The following is an 18,878-nucleotide window of genomic DNA, read 5'->3' on the forward strand; positions in this document are numbered from 1 at the left end:
TCATATCAGATAAAATAGACTTTAAAATAAAGAATGTTCCAAGAGACAAGGAAGGACACTACCTAATGATCAAGGGATCAATCCAGTAAGAAGATATAACAGTTATAAATATATATGCACCCAACATAGGAGCACCTCAATACATAAGGCAACTGCTAACAGCTATAACAGAGGAAACTGACAGTAACACAATAATAGTGGGGGACTTTAACACCTCACTTACACCAATGGACAGATCATCCAAAATGAAAATAAATAAGGAAACCGAAGCTTTAAATGACACAGTAGATAAGATAGATTTAATTGATATATATAGGACATTCCATCCAAAAACTGCAGATTACACTTTCTTCTCAGGTGCGCACAGAACATTCTCCAGGATAGATCACATGTTGGGTCACAAATCAAGCCTCAGTAAATTTAAGAAAATTGAAATCATATCAGGCATCTTCTCTGACCACAACACTGTGAGATTAGAAATGAACTACAGGAAAAAAAAAGTAAAAAACACAAACATATGGAGGCTAAACAATACATTAATAAATAACCAAGAGATCACTGAAGAAATCAAAGAGGAAATCAAAAAATACCTAGAGACAAATGACAATGAAAACACGATGATCCAAAACCTATGGGATGCAGCAAAAGCAGTTCTAAGAGGGAAGTTTATAGCTGTACAAGCCTACCTCAAGAAACAAGAAAAATCTCAAGTAAACAATCTAACCTTACACCTAAAGGAACTAGAGAAAGAAGAACAAACAAAACCCAAAGTTAGCAGAAGGAAAGAAATCATAAAGGTTAGAGCAGAAGTAAATGAAATAGAAACAGAGAAAACAATAGCAAAGATCGATAAAACTAAAAGCTGGTTCGTGGAGAAGATAAACAAAATTGATAAACCATTAGCCAGACTCATCAAGAAAAAGAGGGAGAGGACTCAAATCAATAAAATTCGAAATGAAAAAAGTTACAACAGGCACCGCAAAAATACAAAGCATCCTAAGAGACTAGTACAAGCAACTCTATGGCAATAAAATGGACAACCTGGAAGAAACGGACACATTCTTAGAAAGGTATAACCTTCCAAGACTGAACCAGGAAGACACAGAAAATATGAACAGACCAATCACAAGTAATGAAATTGAAACTGTGATTAAAAATCTTCCAACAAACAAAAGTCCAGGACCAGATGGCTTCACAGGTGAATTCTATCAAACATTTAGAGAAGAGCTAACACCCATCCTTCTCAGACTCTTCCAAAAATTTCAGAGAAGGAGCACTCCCAAACTCATTCTATGAGGCCACCATCACCTGATAACAAAACCAGACAAAGATACTACAAAAAAAGAAAATTACAGACCAATATCACTGATGAATATAGATGCAAAAATCCTCAACAAAATACTAGCAGACAGAATCCAACAACACATTAAAAGGATCATACACCATGATGAAGTGGGATTTATCCAGGGATACAAGGATTCTTCAATTTATGCAAATCAATCAATGTGATACACCATATTAACAAATTGAAGAATAAAAACCATATAGTCATCTCAATAAATGCAGGAAAAGCTTTCAACAAAATTCAACACCCATTTATGATAAAAACTCTTCAGAAAGTGGGCATAGAGGGAACCTACCTAAACATAATAAAGGCCATATACGACAAACCCATAGCAAACATCATTCTCAATGGTGAAAAACTGAAAGCATTTCCTCTAAGATCAGGAACAAGACAAGGATGGCCACTCTTGCCACTATTATTCAACATAGTTTTGGAAGTCCTAGCCACGGTAATCAGAGAAGAAAAAGAAATACAAATTGGAAAAGAAGTAAAACTGTCACTGTTTGCTGATGACATGATACTATACATAGAGAATCTTAAAAATGCCACCAGAAAACTACTAGAGCTAATCAATGAATTTGGTAAAGTTGCAGGATACAAAATTAATGCACAGAAATCTCCTGCATTCCTATACACTAATGATGAAAAATCTGAGAGAGAAATTATGGAAACACTCCCATTTACCATTGCAACAAAAAGAATAAAATACCTAGGAATAAACCTACCTAGGGAGAAAAAAGACTTGTATGCAGAAAACTGTAAGACACTGGTGAAAGAAATTAAGGATGGTACCAACAGATGGAGAGATATGCCATGTTCTTGGATTGGAAGAATCAACATTGTGAAAATGACTGTACTACCCAAAGCAACCTACAGATTCAATGCAATCCCTATCAAATTACCAATGGCATTTTTTATGGAACTAGAACAAATCATCTTAAAATTTGTATGGAGACTCAAAAGACCCCGCATAGCCAAAGCAGTCTTGAGGGAAAAAAACGGAGCGGGAGGGATCAGGCTCCCTGCCTTCAGACGATAGTACAAAGCTACCGTAATCAAGACAATATGGTACTGGCACAAAAAGAGAAACATAGATCAATGGAACAAGATAGAAAGCCCAGAGATAAACCCATGCACCTATGGTCAACTAATCTATGACAAAGGAGGCAAAGATATACAATGGAGGGAAGACAGTCTCTTCAATAATGGTGCTGAGAAAACTGGACAGCTACATGTAAAAGAATGAAATTAGAACACTCCCTAACACCATACACAAAAATAAACTCAAAATGGATTCGAGTCCTAAATGTAAGACTGCACACTATAAAACTGTTAGAGGAAAACATAGGAAGAACACTCTTTGAGATAAATCACAGCAAGATCTTTTTCGATCCACCTCCTAGAGTAATGGAAATAAAAACAAAAATAAACAAATGAGACCTAATGAAACTTCAAAGCTTTTGCACAGCAAAGGAAACCACAAACAAGACGAAAAGACAACCCTCTGAATGGAAGAAAATATTTGCAAAGGAATTAGTGGACAAAGGATTAATTTCCAAAATATATAAACAGCTCATGCAGCTCAATATTGCAGAAACAAACAACCCAATCCAAAAATGGGCAGAAAACCTAAATAGACATTTCCCCAAAGAAGACATACAGATGGCCAAGAACCACATGAAAAGCTGCTCAACATCACTGATTGTTAGAGAAATGCATATCAAAATTACAGTGAGGGGGCTTCCCTGGTGGCGCAGTGGTTGAGAGTCTGCCTGCCGATGCAGGGGACACGGGTTCGTGCCTCAGTCTGGGAAGATCCCACATGCCGCGGAGCGGCTGGGCCCGTTAGCCATGGCCGCTGAGCCTGCGCGTCCAGAGCCTGTTCTCCGCAACGGGAGAGGCCACAACAGTGAGAGGTCCGCGTACCACAAAAAAAAAAAAAAAAAAAAAAAATTACAGTGAGTTATCACCTCACACCAGTTAGAATGGGCATCATCAGAAAATCTACAAACAACAAATGCTGGAGAGAGTGTGGAGAAAAGGGAACCCTCTTGCACTGTTGGTGGGAATGTAAATTGATATAGCCACTATGGAGAACAGTATGGAGGTTCCTTAAAAAACTAAAAATAGTATTACCATATGATCCAGCAATCCTGCTACTGGGCATATATCCAGAGAAGACCATAATTCAAAAAGACACATGCACCCCAATATTCATTGCAGCACTATTTACAATAGCCAGGTCATGGAATCAACCTAAATGCCCATCGACAGATGAATGGATAAAGAAGATGTGGCACATATATACAATGGAATATTACTCAGCCATAAAAAGGAAGGAAATTGGGTCATTTGTTGAGACGTGGATGGATCTAGAGACTGTCATACAGAGTGAAGTAAATTCGAAAGAGAAAAACAAATATCGTATATTAACGCATGTATGTGGAACCTAGAAAGATGGTACAGATGAACCAGTTTGCAGGGCAGAAGTTGAGACACAGATGTAGAGAACAAACGTATGGACACCAAGGGGGGAAAACTGTGGTGAGGTGATGATGGTGGTGTGCTGAATTGGGCGATTGGGATTGACATGTATATACTGATGTGTATAAAATTGATGACTAATAAGAACCTGCAGTATAAGAAAACAAAGAAAAAAAACAACTAATACTAAACTTTGGGTTATTTGTATGGAAATATGTTCATATAAATGTTTCAGACATTACATGAAATTTCTAAATAATGTTATAAGTCATAATTTACTTATTACTTTAAAATGTATATCTCAGAAATAACTAAATTTCCTTGTCAATTGCATTATTACGAACTTTCATCAAATCTTAAAAAAAAAAACCTCTAAATTTCTACATGTTGAAAGTGAAGAAACAAAGGCCAGAGTGGGGAGTACAAAATGAAGCTGCTGCCCCCAGAGGGAATAAGGACTTGGATAGAGCCCAGTATCTAGAAAGAGGTCTTAATTACCTCAGATTAACCACATTCCCTTAAGAGACTATCCCAAGTAGTTCTTTTTTTTTTTTTGCGGTACACGGGCCTCGCACTGTTGTGGCCTCTCCCGTTGTGGAGCACAGGCTCCGGACGCGCAGGCTCAGCGGCCATGGCTCACGGGCCCAGCCGCTCCACAGCATGCGGGATCTTCCCGGACCGGGGCACGAACCCGTGTCCCCTGCATCGGCAGGCGGACTCTCAACCACTGCGCCACCAGGGAAGCCCCCAAGTAATTCTTTCATACCTCTTAACCCTGTGTATCTGAGGCTTGGCAGGAAGTCCACAGTTTCCAGCTTGTCCTTCATCATCTGGGATTTTTTTTTTTTTTTTTTTTTTTTTCTGTACGTGGGCCTCTCACTGCTGTGGCCTCTCCCGTTGCGGAGCACAGGCTCCGGACACACACAGGCTCCGCGGCCATGGCTCGCGGGCCCAGCCGCTCCGCGGCATGTGGGATCTTCCGGGATCGGGGCACGAACCCGTGTCCCCTGCATCGGCAGGCGGACTCTCAACCACTGCGCCACCAGGGAAGCCCATCATCTGGGATTTTATCTCAATTTGCCCTACACATCTGACCAAAATACTCATCTGCTCTGATACCACAATCATTCCCAGTTGTCCCCTGAAACTTGTGCTTCATTATCAGCAAAATGCTCTATATTCTGCATGGCTTTTAAAAAATGTATTCTTCTTGGGCAGTGGACACTGCCACTTCTTTCCATTAGTGACCACCACATCATGATAGATTTAAAATCCATTTTGGAAAATTGTGGATGATGTCAAATGAAACATTTTGGGGGATGGCAAACATTTTGGGGGATGCTAGGATTTTGAGAGAAATAGGGGTCAGGGATTTGAAAGAAATGCCTTACTTTTATTTGTTACAATTTGTTTTTTATACTTCAGCCCTAAGATAAACTGTTAAAGGCTGCTTAATTACCATAAACATGTGGCAGACTGAATTGCTTATAACGGCCAATATTTCCATTTATCATTTCATGAAACCCCAATGAATTTGACAGCTTTTCTTTCTGTGAGGGTACTTAAGAGTTCATCAGATTACAGAGAAATGATTTTAGTAAACTAGAGTTTTGTCCCAGAACATGAAATATTGGTCAAATGGTTCCCAAAGGCAGCTGACAAGGTAATAATGATCCCATCATGATACATTTATTTAGCACACAATTATGGCACAAGCATTTAAAACAAAAAATTTATTTAAAATTTTACTGAAGTCTAGCAATATGTTTACTTTGGATATTAATATCTCCCCTGGAGTGCTGATATGATTGTCCTGTTTCAAGCAACTGAAGATTGAATAATAATTGAAAATCTATAAGTAGATTTAAAAGTAGTACTTTTTCTTCTTTTCGTGTTTCAGCAAAGAATAGATTCATATGTGGTTCTTGTCAAAGCATGTAGCCATGAGTGAATTTCTTTCCTCTGTGGAACTAATATTGTATAAAATAAGTAAGATTGTACAATAGGCAAATAGAAATTTCTCATGGCTCCCACGAGAGGCCTGAACTGCCATTGTCAAAGTACTTTTCTCTTGGGTGTTTGCAGAGATGTAGGGCAAAGTCTTGAAACCATATAAAGCCCTCAGAATCCAAAGATCTTCACAGCTTGGTGTGCCTAAGACCACTGCAGCTTCCACTGGGAAGGCAGTGGGTGCTCTGGCCCCAGGGTGCTGGCATGGTCATCCTGGTGCCACATCACGCACAGATGTGGTCTTGGTGCCCAGGGGTCACCTCTCATCTAGTCCTGGCGATCAGTTTGGAAGCAGCTGGGTAATCTGTGCCCTTTCACACTTTGTAGGTTTTAGAGAGTGGGTTCCTCACAGCTATTCAATACCTGAACCTTTCTTTTCAACTTCTTCCTATTTTAGAATCAGTGAAGAACTTCTTTTTCACAATCTGCTCCCTCAGAGGCTGCTGAGAGCCAAGGTAAGTGTCCCCTCTCAGAACATCACTTTCTAATGATACAGGCACCTCTGTTTCAGGTTCATATGGCACAGCAATGTTTAAATCCAAAATTTTAATTCTGTTATCACGCTTCTCCCTCCTACCCACCTTCAATCTCCAGCAATCAGTCAGGGTGATAATCTCATCTTCTGAACTCTAAGTGCAGCCATATATGCAGTGAGCAGAGAGAACACGTTCCCCCTACTACTTTTGAGGGGCATCTCTTGAAGTTGGGTCAGAAACAAGCACATCCGGTTCTGATCCCAACTTACAGATTCCTATTATGCCTTCTGACATCCATGTACTGCAGGCTGCTGCATCTTCCCGGCAATTCATTTGTGATGGTGGCTACAAAAACTGCTGTTGTCTTGACAGGGAAGGAGGTTATATTTTTATCAAATTTTAATTACTTGGAATCTACCCTTGTACAGAATCCAGACAGAATTAAAAGAAAGTGTACACACAGCAGGCACAAGAACGGAGAGAAAAAGCTAAGGTGTTTGATTCTAGATCGTTGGTAAAAATCTCAAATGAGGGGGTAACAAGTTTGAGTACACTGTAGTGGAGTAGCAACTACTATGAGTGAAAAGGCCTACAAAGTTTATGGTAAGATAATACATTGACAACACATGTAGTTAATTCCTCCTATTTGTGTGCAGTAATTAGTGCTTATGCACTCTTCATTTAGTTGATGAGAAAGAGGGAAGTCTTTTGTTGAGCTTCCTCTAGGAGTGCAGTTACTTGTATGACTTATGAGCAGGTACGTCTAAATATGTTAGTCTTTTTTCTTTAACAAATATTGTAACTGGGGTGATTTTTCTTTTCTTTGTGTGTGTCTTTTTTTTTTTTTTTTGCATTACGTGGGCCTCTCACTGTTGTGGCCTCTCCCGTTGCGGAGCACAGGCTCCGGACGCGCAGGCTCAGTGGCCATGGCTCACGGGCCCAGCTGCTCCACGGCATGTGGGATCTTCCCGGACCGGGGCACGAACCCCTGTCCCCTGCATCGGCAGATGGACTCTCAACCACTGTGCCACCAGGGAAGCCCTCTTTGTGTGTGTCTTTAAGAGTGTGTCTGTAAAGTATGAGGGTGTATTCCAACTAGCGTCTTAATCTCTGATTTGGCAACCCTGGCGCATCCAAATCCACCCCCTCACCACATCAAAAACCAGGGTGGAATGTGAGGAAGTTAGCAGCTGCTGAAACACGTTCAATGATTACTTACTGTCTATAATACGGGATAAGTCTTAAATCCCTTAGTACTTCATATGAAGGTCTCCATAATCTGGTCCTTAACACTATTTTATCTCTCCTTTTCTCTCTCTCTCCCCCACCTCCTTTCTCTCGCTCTCCTGTCCCCCCCTTTTCTCTCTCTCTTTTTCTGTTCATTCATTAACTTGCCCACTCACAGAGCAGGTAAATCTGAATGAGTTACTTCCCTGAAAATGTCAGGCTGTTTCCTATCTCTATGCCTTTGTTCACTCTGATTCATCTGCCTAAAATGCCTCATCCTCTAACTTATTTATATTTTAAGACTCAATCTAATGATTATCTCTTCTCTGATACATTTACCAGGCATTTATATATGTTCATTGCTGTTTTATATGTGTGATTAAATACATATCTGTGTCACATTTCTTAAAATTTGAGCTCATCTCTAATAGCCTGTGCCTGTAATGAAATTTCAGTACAGTTAGAGAACATTTCCTAAAGTTATCAGAAATTTTAAATATAAAAAAGGTGTTGAGGGCAAAATCTGGAATTCATTATCTGTACATGAGAGAGCCTAGTGGTTGAGGCTACGCTTTTATAGTCAGACAGACCATGGCTTCACTGTAATTCTGATTTCATCACTCTCAAACTTGGAAATGTTACTTAATGAGTCTCAACTACAGTGTCCTCTGTGAAATCAGAGTAACAATACCTCACTGGTTTGTAGATTAAATGGGATATTCAAAAAATACTTAGCAAATTTCCCAGCACCTAGCAATAATTGATAAATTATTATTAGAGAATATTCTGGACTGATTGTTCAGGCTTCATGTTAAAACTCGTCAAAACAAAACCCTACCAAATTCATGCCCATTGCCATCTCTTCAACTCTGAGGAAATGTCCGTAAACACCCCAAGTTTTCCCCATCGTAGTAAGTAAATGGCACACTTCCATATAATAAGCCGTATACCTGAGATTCCTCCTTGATTTCTCTCTTCTTACCTCCCGTATTTAATCCATCAATTACCATTAAAGATGCTTCTAAAATGGATCTGCAGTGCACTCACTTCCCTGAAACCACTGCTTTCAAGGTTACTGTCACCTTCGCTGAGCACCCTCCAGTAGTCTCACAACTCCCACTCTGGCCTCTCTAGAATCTTTTGCAATGACAAAGTTACCTTTCCAAGCTTGAATCATACCGTGCCCCTGTTCAGCTTGAATCCTTTCACTTGCTTCTCATTGTATTTTCTTTAACAACTTTATTGGACTATAATTGCTTTACAGTGGTGTGTTAGTTTCTGCTTTATAACAAAGTGAATCAGCTATACATATACGTATATCCCCATATCTCCTCCCTCTTGCGTCTCCCTCCCGTCCTCCCTACCCCACCCCTCTAGGTGGTCACAAAGCATTGAGCTGATCTCACTGTGCTATGCGGCTGCTTCCCACTAACTATCTGTTTTATATTTGGTAGTGTATATACGTCCATGCCACTCTCTCACTTCGTCCCAGCTTACCCTTCCCCCTCGCCGTGTCCTCAAGTCCATTCTCTATGTCTGCATCTTTATTCCTGTCCTGCCCCTAGGTTCTTCAGAACCACTTTTTTTTTAGATTCCATATATTTGGGTTAGCATATGGTATTTGTTTTTCTCTTTCTAACTTACTTCACCCTGTGTGACAGACTCTAGGTCCATCTACCTCACTACAAATAACTCAATTTCATTTCTTTTTATGGCTGAGTAATATTCCATTGTATATATGGGCCACATCTTCGTTATCCATTCATCTGTTGATGGACACTTAGGTTGCTTCCATGTCCTGGCTGTTGTAAATAGAGCTGCAATGAAGATTGTGGTACATGACTCTTCTTGAATTATGGTTTTCTCAGGGTATATGCCCAGTAGTGGGATTGCTGGGTCATATGGTAGTTCTATTTTTAGATTTTAAAGAACCTCCATACTGTTCTCCATAATGGCTATATCAATTTACATTCCCACCAACAGTGCAAGAGGGTTCCCTTTTCTCCACACCCTCTCCAGCATTTATTGTTTGTAGATTTTTTGATGATGACCATTCTGACCAGAATGAGGTGATACCTCATTGTGGTTTTGATTTGCATTTCTCTAATGATTAGTGTTGTTGAGCATCCTTTCATGTGTTTGTTGGCAATCTGTATATCTTCTTTGGAGAAATGTCTGTTTAGATCTTCTGCCCATTTATGGATTGAGTTGTTTGTTTTTGTGATACTGAGCTGCATGAGCTGCCTGTATATTTTGGAGACTAATCATTTGTCAGTTGCTTCATTTGCAACTATTTTCTCCCATGCTGAGGGTTGTCTTTTCATCTTGTTTATGGTTTCCTTTGCTGTGCAAAAGCTTTTAAGTTTCATTAGGTCCTTTGTTTATTTTTGTTTTTATTTCCATTTCTCTAGGAGGTGGGTCAAAAAGGATCTTGCTGTGATTTATGTCATAGAGTGTTCTGCCTATGTTTTCCTCTAAGAGATTGATAGTTTCTGGCATTACATTTAGGTCTTTAATCCATTTTGAGTGTATTTTTGTGTGTGGTGCTAGGGAGTGTTCTAATTTCATTCTTTTACTTGTAGATTTCCAGTTTTCCCAGCACCACTTATTGAAGAGGCTGTCTTTTCTCCATTGTATATTCTTTCCTCCTTTATCAAAGATAAGGTGAGGGCTTCCCTGGTGGCGCAGTGGTTGAGAGTCTGCCTGCCGATGCAGGGGACATGGGTTCATGCCCCGGTCTGGGAAGATCCCACATGCCGCGGAGCAGCTGTGAGCCATGGCCACTGAGCCTGCGCGTCCAGAGCCTGTGCTCCGCAGTGGGAGAGGCCACAACAGTGAGAGGCCCGCATACCGCAAAAAAAAAAAAAAAAAAAAAGATAAGGTGAGCATGTGTGTGGGGGTTTATCTCTGGACTTTCTATCCTGTTCCATTGATCTATATTTCTTTTTTTGTACTAGTACCATACTGTAGCTTTGTAGTATAGTCTGAAGTCAGGGAGCCTGATTCCTCCAGCTCTATTTTTCTTTCTCAGGATTGCTTTGGCTATTTGGGGCCTTTTGTGTTTCCATACAAATTGTGAAATTTTTGGTTCTAGTTCTGTGAAAAATGCCATTGGTAGTTTGATAGGGATTGCACTGAATCTGTAGATTGCTTTGGGTAGTATAGTCATTTTCACAATGTTGAGTCTTCCGATCCAAATACATGGTATATCTCTCCATCTGTTTGTATCATCTTTAATTTCTTTCATCAGTGTCTTATAGTTTTCTGCATACAGGTCTTTTGTCTCCTTAGGTAGGTTTATTCCTAGGTATTTTATTCTTTTTGTTGCATTGGTAAATGGGAGTGTTTCCTTAATTTCTCTTTCAGACTTTCCATCATTAGTGTATAGGAATGCAAGAGATTTCTGTGCATTAATTTTGTATCCTGCTACTTTACCAAATTCATTGATTAGTTCTAGTAGTTTTCTGGTAGCATCTTTGGCATTCTCTATGTATAGTATCATGTTATCTGCAAACAGTGACAGCTTTACTTTTTCTTTTCAAGTTTGGATTCCTTTTTATTTCTTCTTCTTCTCTGATTGCTCTGGCTAAAACTTCCAAAACTATGTTGAATAATAGTGGTGAGAGTGGGCAACCTTATCTTATTCTGATATTGGAAATGGTTTCATTTTTTCACCATTGAGAACGATGTTGGCTGTGGATTTGTCATATATGGCCTTTATTATGTTGAGGAAAGTTCCCTCTGTACCTACTTTGTGGAGTGTTTTTATCATAAATGGGAGTTGAATTTTGTTGAAAGCTTTTTCTCCATCTATTGAGATGATCATATGGTTTTTCTCCTTCAGTTTGTTAATATGGTGTATCATATTGATTGATTTGTGTAAATTGAAGAATCCTTGCATCCCTGGGATAAACCCCACTTGATCATGGTGTATGATCCTTTTAATGTGCTGGTGGATTCTGTTTGCTAGTATTTTGTTGAGGATTTTTGCATCTATGTTCATCAGTGATATTGGTCTATAGTTTTCTTTCTTTGTGACATCTTTGTCTGGTTTTGGTATCAGGGTGATGGTGGCCTCGTAGAATGAGTTTGAGAGTGTTCCTCCCTCTGCTATATTTTGGAAAGGTTTGAGAAGGATAAGTATTAGCTCTTCTCTAAATGTTTGATAGAATTCGCCTATGAAGCCATCTGGTCCTGGGCTTTTGTTTGTTGGAAGATTTTTAATCATAGTTTAAATTTCAGGGCTTGTGATTCGTCTGTTTATATTTTCTCTTTCCTTCTGGTTCAGTCTCGAGAGGTTGTCCTTTTCTAAGAATGTGTCCATTTCTTCCAGGTTGTCAATTTTTTTGGCATATAGTTGCTTGTAGTAATCTCTCATGATCCTTTGTATTTCTGCAGTGTCAGTTGTTATTTCTCCTTTTTCATTTCTAATTCTATTGATTTGAGTCTTCTCCCTCTTTTTCTTGATGAGTCTGGCTAATGGTTTATCAATGTTGTTTATCTTCTCAAAGAACCAGCTTTTAGTCTTATTGATCTTTGCTATTGTTTCCTTCATTTCTTTTTAATTTATTTCTGATCTGATCTTTATGATTTCTTTCCTTCTGCTAACTTTGGGGTTTTTTTTGTTCTTCTTTCTCTAATTGCTTTAGGTGTAAGGTTAAGTTGTTTTTTTGAGATGTTTCTTGTTTCTTGTGGTAGGATTGTATTGCTATAAACTTCCCTCTTAGAACTGCTTTTGCTGCATCCCATAGGTTTTGGGTCGTCGTGTTTTCATTGTAATTTGTTTCTAGGTACTTTTTGATTTCCTCAGTGATCTCTTGGTTATTTAGTATTGTATTGTTTACCCTCAATGTGTTTGTATTTTTTACAGAGTTTTTCCTGTAATGGATATTTATTTTCATAGCGTTGTGGTCAGAAAAGATACTTGATATGATTTCAGTTTTCTTAAATTTACCAAGGTTTGATTTGTGACCCAAGATATGATCTATCCTGGAGAATGTTCCATGAGTACTTGAGAAGAAAGTGTATTCTGTTGTTTTTGGATGGAATATCCTATAAATATCAAGTCCATCTTGTTTAATGTATCACTTAAATCTTGTGTTTCCTTATTTATTTTCATTTTGGATAATCTATCCATTGGTGAAAGTGGGGTGTTAAAGTCCCCCACTATTATCATGTTCCTGTTAATCTCCCCTTTTAGGGTTGTTAGCATTTGCCTTTTATACTGAGGTACTCCTATGTTGGGTGCATAATTATCTACAATTGTTATATGTTCTTCTTGTATTGATCCCTTGATCATTATGTAGTGTTCTTCTTTGTCTCTTGTAATAGTTTTTATTTTAAAGTCTTTTTTGTCTTATATGAGAATTGCTACTCCAGCTTTCTTTTGGTTTCCATTTGCATGCAATTTCTTTTTCCTTCCCCTCACTTTCAGTCTGTATGTGTTCCTAGGTCTGAAGTAGGTCTCTTGTAGATAGCATATATACGGGTCTTGTTTTTGTATCCATTTGGCCAGTCTGTGTCTTTTGGTTGGAGCATTTAATCCATTTACATTTAAGGTAACTATTGATATGTGTGCTCCTATTACCATTTTCTTAATTGTTTTGGGTTTGTTATTGTATGTCTTTTCCTTCTCTTGTATTTCCTGCCTAGAGAAGTTCCTTTAGCATTTATTGTAAAGCTGGTTTGGTGGTGCTGAATTCTCTTAGCTTTTGCTTGTCTGTAAAGGTTTTAATTTCTCCATCTAATCTGAATGAGATCCTTTCTGGGTAGAGTAATCTTGGTTGTAGGTTTTTCCTTTTCATCACTTTAAATATGTCCTGCCACTCTCTTCTGGTTTGCAAAGTTTCTGCTGAAAGATCAGCTTTTAACCTTATGGGGATTCCCTTGTATGTTATTTGTTGCTTTCCCCTTGTTGCTTTTAATATTTGTTCTTTGTATTTAATTTTTGATAGTTTGATTAATATGTGTCTTCGTGTGTTTCTCCTTGGATTTATCCTGTATGGGACTCTCTGCGCTTCCTGGACTTGATTGACTATTTCCTTTCCCATATTAGGGACGGTTTCAACTGTAATCTCTTCAAATATTTTCTCAGTCCCTTTCTTTTTCTCTTCTTCTGGGACCCCTATAATTCGAATGTTGGTGCATTTAATTTTGTCCCAGACGTCTCTGAGACTCTCCTCAATTCTTTTCATTGTTTTTTTCTTTATTGTGCTCTGCAGTAGTTATTTCCACTATTTTATCTTCTAGGTTACTTATCCATTCTTCCTCCTCAGTTTTTCTGCTATTTATTCCTTCTAGAGAATTTTTAATTTCATTTATTGTATTGTTCATCATTGTTTGTTTGATACTTAGTTCTTCTAGTTCCTTGTTAAACGTTTCTTGTATTTTCTCCATTCTATTTCCACAATTTTGGATCCTCTTTACTGTCATTATTCTGAATTCTTTTTCAGGTAGACTGCCTATTTCCTCTTATTTGTTTGGCCTGGTGGGTTTTTACCTTACTCCTTCATCTGCTGTGTATTCCTCTGTCTTCTCATTTTGCTTAACTCACTGTGTTTGGGGTCTCCTTTCTGCAGGCTGCAGGTTCATAGTTTCCGTTGTTTTTGGCGTCTGCCCCCAGTGGGTAAGCTTGGTTCAATGGGTTATGTAGGCTTCCTGGTTGAGGGGACTTTTGCCTGTGTTCTGGTGGATGATGCTGGAACTTATCTTTCTGGTGGGCAGGACCGCGTCTGGTCGTGTGTTTTGTGGTGTCCGTAAACTTAGTATGATTTTAGGCAGCCTCTCTGCTATTGGGTTGGTTTATGTTCCTGTCTTGCTAGTTGTTTGGCATAGGTTGCCCTGTACTGTAGCTTGCTGTCACTGAGTGGAGCTGGGTCTTAGTGCTGAGTTGGAGATCTCTGAGAGAGCTTTCGCTGTTTGATATTACGTGGGGCTGGGTGGTCTCTGGTGGACCAATGTCTTGAACTTGGCTCTCCCACCTGACAGGCTCAGGCCTGACACCTGGCTGGAGCACCAAGACTCTGTCAGCCCCCTGGCTCAGAAGAAAAGGGAGGAAAAAAAGAAAGAAACCAAAAAGAAATAAAATAAAATTATCTAATAAAGTATTATTAAAAATAAAAAGTAATTAAAGAAAAGAAGGAGAAAGCAACCAAACCATAAACAAATCTACCAGTGATAACAAGTGCTAAAAACTAAACTAAAAATATAAAAAAATAAAAACTGACAAACAGAACCCAGGACAAATGGTGAAAGCAAAGCTGTAGAGACAAAATCACCCGAGGAAGCATATACATACACAGTCACAAAAGGAGAAAAAGGAAAAAAAATATATATATATATATAAAAAGGAAGAGAGCAACAAAATCAATAAACAAATATACCAATGGTAATGAGGATAATAATCTCTAAATACTAAACTAAGATGGACATAAAACCAGAAACAATTTAGATGCAGAAAGCAAACCCCAAGTCTACAGTTGATCCCAATGTCCACCACCTCAACTTTGGGATGATTTGTTGTATTATTTGTTGATTTGTATCTGGAATACAGGTATTCCACAGATGCAGGGCACATCAATTTGATTATGGAGATTTAATCCGCTGCTCCTGCGGCTGCTGGGAGAGATTTCCCTTTCTCTTCTTTGTTTGCACAGCTCCTGGGGTTCAGCTTTGGATTTGGCCCCGCCTCTGTGTGTAGGTCACCTGAGGGCGTTTGTTCTTCGCTCAGACAGGACGGGGTTAAAGGAGCAGCTGATTCGGGGGCTCTGGCTCACTCAGGCCGGTGGGGAGGGAGGGGTACAGAATGCAGGATGGATCTGCAGCGGCAGAGGCCGGCGTGCTGTTTTAACTGCCTGAGGCACGATGTGTGTGTTCTCCCGGGGAAGTTGTCCGTGGATCACAGGGCTCTGGCAGTGGTGAGCTGCACAGGCTCCCGGGAGGGGAGGTGTGGAGAGTGACCTGTGCTTGCACACAGACTTTTTGGTGGCTGCAGCAGCCGCCTTGGCATTTCATGCCCATCTTTGGTGTCCATGCTGATCGCCATGGCTTGCGCCCGTCTCTGGAGCTCGTTTAGGCAGTGTTCTGAATCCCCTCTCCTGTGCACCCCGAAACAATGGTCTCTTGCCTCTTAGGCAGTTCCAGACATTCTCCCAGTCTCCCTCCCGGCTAGCTGTGGTGCACTGGGCTGTGTTCACACAGCCAACCCCAGTCCTCTCCTTGGGATCTGACCTCCAACGCCCAAGCCTCAGCTCCCAGCCCCCTCCTGCCCTGGCAGGTGAGCATACAGTCCTCTCGGGCTGGTGACTGCTGGTTGGCACCGATCCTCTGTGTGGGAATCTCTCCGCTTTGCCCTCTGCACCCCTGTTGCTGCGCTCTCCTCCATGGCTCCGAAGCTTCCCCCCTGCCCACCCCCCATCTCTGCCAGTGAAGGGGCTTCCTAGTGTGTGGAAGCTTTTCCTCCTTCACAGCTCCCTCCCAGAGATGCAGGTCCCGCCCCTATTCTTTTGTCTCTGTTTTTCATTTTTTCCTTTGCCCTGCCCAGGTACATGGGGAGTTGCTTGCCTTTTGGGAAATCTGAGGTCTTCTGCCAGCGTTCAGTAGGTGTTCTGTAGGAGTTGTTCCACATCTAGCTGTATTTGATGTATTTGTGGGGAGTAAGGTGATCTCCACGTCTTACTCCTCCACCATCTTGGAGCTATCTCTCTCATTGCCTTTAGACCACTATTCGGATCCCCTGTTATGACCTATGGGGTCTTGCACGTGCTGGCCCTGCCCACCTTTCCCACCTATTCGTGTGCTCCCTCCCCCATCCATCACAGCACAGCACTGGCCTCATCTCAGTGCAGCTCTCTCCCACCTCACTCTTCAATGGGCTGGGGCCCTGGCATCCTTCTCTCTCTAAATGTTACCTCCCCAGAGGTCAGAGAGACCTTCCCCAATCACATGAGTATCATGTTCAGTTTTTTAACCTTTGTAGAAAATGTCTCATATTTTATTACGTATTTCTTATTGTTTGCTTATTTTATAAAAAATCTCCTCCGAGAGACTCTCACCTCCACCCCCAAGGACTTAAATCTCCGCAAGAGGAAGCTCAGGTATGCTCACCATTCTGCTTGGCCCATAGCAGTTACTCTCCTCACTACTATTAGTCCATCCCTACTTTTTAATGCCCTAACATGGGGTAAGAGCCCTTTCACACTTACTGTCATTTAGAGTTTATATAAAATTTTACTTACATTATTTCATTTGGGTTTTGATCCACGTTGACATAAGCTAGATAAATATTAATATTCACATTTGCAGAAGAGGAAATTGGGTTTCAGAGAGGATAAGATCTCAAGGTTCATATAGCAATCTGTGGGCAAACCTGGTACTTGACTGGGGTCCAGGTTTTTAATACTGAAAAGCCTAACTCTCCTCATTGCACCTTCTCATGCACCTCACAGAAATGACAGGATTCACTCTATCTCCATGGATTGCAGAGGGAAAAAAGTATTGGTATATGAGGGATAAATGAATTGTAAAGGTAGAATTTCCAGAGCTCTGGGTGGATGAAAGGCCAAGAAAGCCAGGTGTATCCTTTAGAATTGGCACTGGTAACATGGAACATGGCAGTTTGATACTGTTTAATTTGGGTGTGGTTGTGAAGGGCAGTGTAGGATATTAGTTAGAGCATGTTGTTTAGACTTGGACTTGAATGTGATTCCTGCCCTGCTGCCAGTGGGAATGTGGTTAAGTAACTAATGCCTTTCCAAAGCTCAGTTTCTTCATTACTAAGATGGGTATAATAACATGTATAAAGAGGCTGTGTGAGACTCAAATTACATTATGTGCATAATGTACCCAGTGTATGATCTAGCCTATAATATACTATTAAAACATGATATCTGTTACTGTTATTACTAGTCAGAGAAGGCAAAAGATGGAAGTCTGACCAAGTGATTTTTCCCCCCAGGAGAGTTAAGCCCTGTGTCTCCAATATGGATGTGGAGAACCAGACACGGGTCACCAGGTTCATTCTGGTGGGGTTTCCTGGGAACTGGGGTGTGCGTGCAACAGTGTCCCTCATGTTCCTCGTGGCCTGTATTCTGACAGTGGCTGAAAATGAGATCATCGTCCTGTTGGTGCAGCAGAACCTGCCACTGCACAAGCCTATGTACTTCTTCCTGGCCAACGTGTCCTTCTTGGAGACCTGGTACATCTCTGTGACTGTACCCAAGTTGCTGTTTAGTTTTTGGTCCGTGAGCAACAGCATCTCCTTCACTCACTGTATGATACAACTTTACTTCTTCATTGCACTCATGTGCACAGAATGTGTGCTCCTGGCTGCCGTGGCCTATGACCGTTGTGTGGCCATCTGCCGCCCCCTGCACTATCCCACCATTACGAGCCATGGGCTCTGCTTCCTCCTGCCTCTTGGTTCCTGTACCAATGGCTTTGGCATCTCCTTGGCTAAGATCTACTTCATCTCTTGCCTCAGCTTCTGTGGCCCCAATGTCATCAATCATTTCTTCTGTGATATCTCTCCAGTACTTAACCTCTCTTGCACAGACATGTCCACAGCTGAATTGGTGGACTTTGTCCTGGCACTGGTCATCTTCCTCTTCCCCCTCTCTCTCACTGTCCTGTCCTATGGATGCATTCTGGCCACCATCCTACGCATGCCCACAGGAAAGCAGAAGGCGTTTCCTACTTGTGCCTCCCACCTCGTGGTGGTCACCATCTTCTGTTCAGCTACTATTTTCATGTATGTCTGGCCCCGAGCCATTCATGCCTTCAACATGAACACAGTTATTTCCATCTTCTATGCCATTGTTACCCCTGCTCTTAACCCTTTCATTTATTGTCTAAGGAACCGAGAGGTCAGAGAGGCTCTGAAGAAACTGGCTTACTGCCAGGCCATCCGATCTGGCTAGTCTGTTACAATTGATTAGAAAGAAGTGATTTGACTTGGTGCCTGCTCTTCCCTCCTCCATCCTTTCTCCTTTAATGCCTCACCTGGATATTACTCACGTTAATGTGACCTCACCACATCCACCTTAACCACGGGCTCTTGGCTATGTCCTGAGGTCTGCATCAATCTGTGTTCTAAGGGCATACCCCTTGAATAGAGAATTCTCTTTGGCTCTGATCCAAAGTGGGGTTTCTAAGACTGTGAGTAAATTCCTGAGTTAAGTGGGAGAGAGAGATGGCAGCATATGAATTAGCTGTTTTATCTAGCAAGCATTAAACACTCAGGGGAAACAGATTTGGTGACAGCTTCCTGACTTCTCAGTTTCCTGACTGAGACAGTGGTAGCAGCTGCTTTAACAGTCCATTCTGGATATTATGCCAGG

The 18,878-nt window shown here is 40.8% G+C and overlaps 1 protein-coding gene across 1 annotated transcript; it reads left to right on the forward strand.

Moving 5' to 3' along the window:
• Positions 1-17,492: 17,492 nt before the first annotated feature.
• Positions 17,493-18,458, forward strand: OR6B1 (olfactory receptor family 6 subfamily B member 1; the record flags this gene model as incomplete). The annotated part of the gene is made up of 1 exon (XM_079710860.1): positions 17,493-18,458. The coding sequence occupies exon 1, from the start codon at positions 17,523-17,525 to the stop codon at positions 18,456-18,458; it is 936 nt and encodes a 311-aa protein (XP_079566986.1). The 5' UTR covers positions 17,493-17,522.
• Between the last annotated feature and the right edge of the window lie 420 nt (positions 18,459-18,878).

Source organism: Hyperoodon ampullatus (assembly GCF_949752795.1).
Source record: "Hyperoodon ampullatus genome assembly, chromosome: 9".
Classification (NCBI taxonomy): Eukaryota; Metazoa; Chordata; class Mammalia; order Artiodactyla; family Ziphiidae; genus Hyperoodon; species Hyperoodon ampullatus.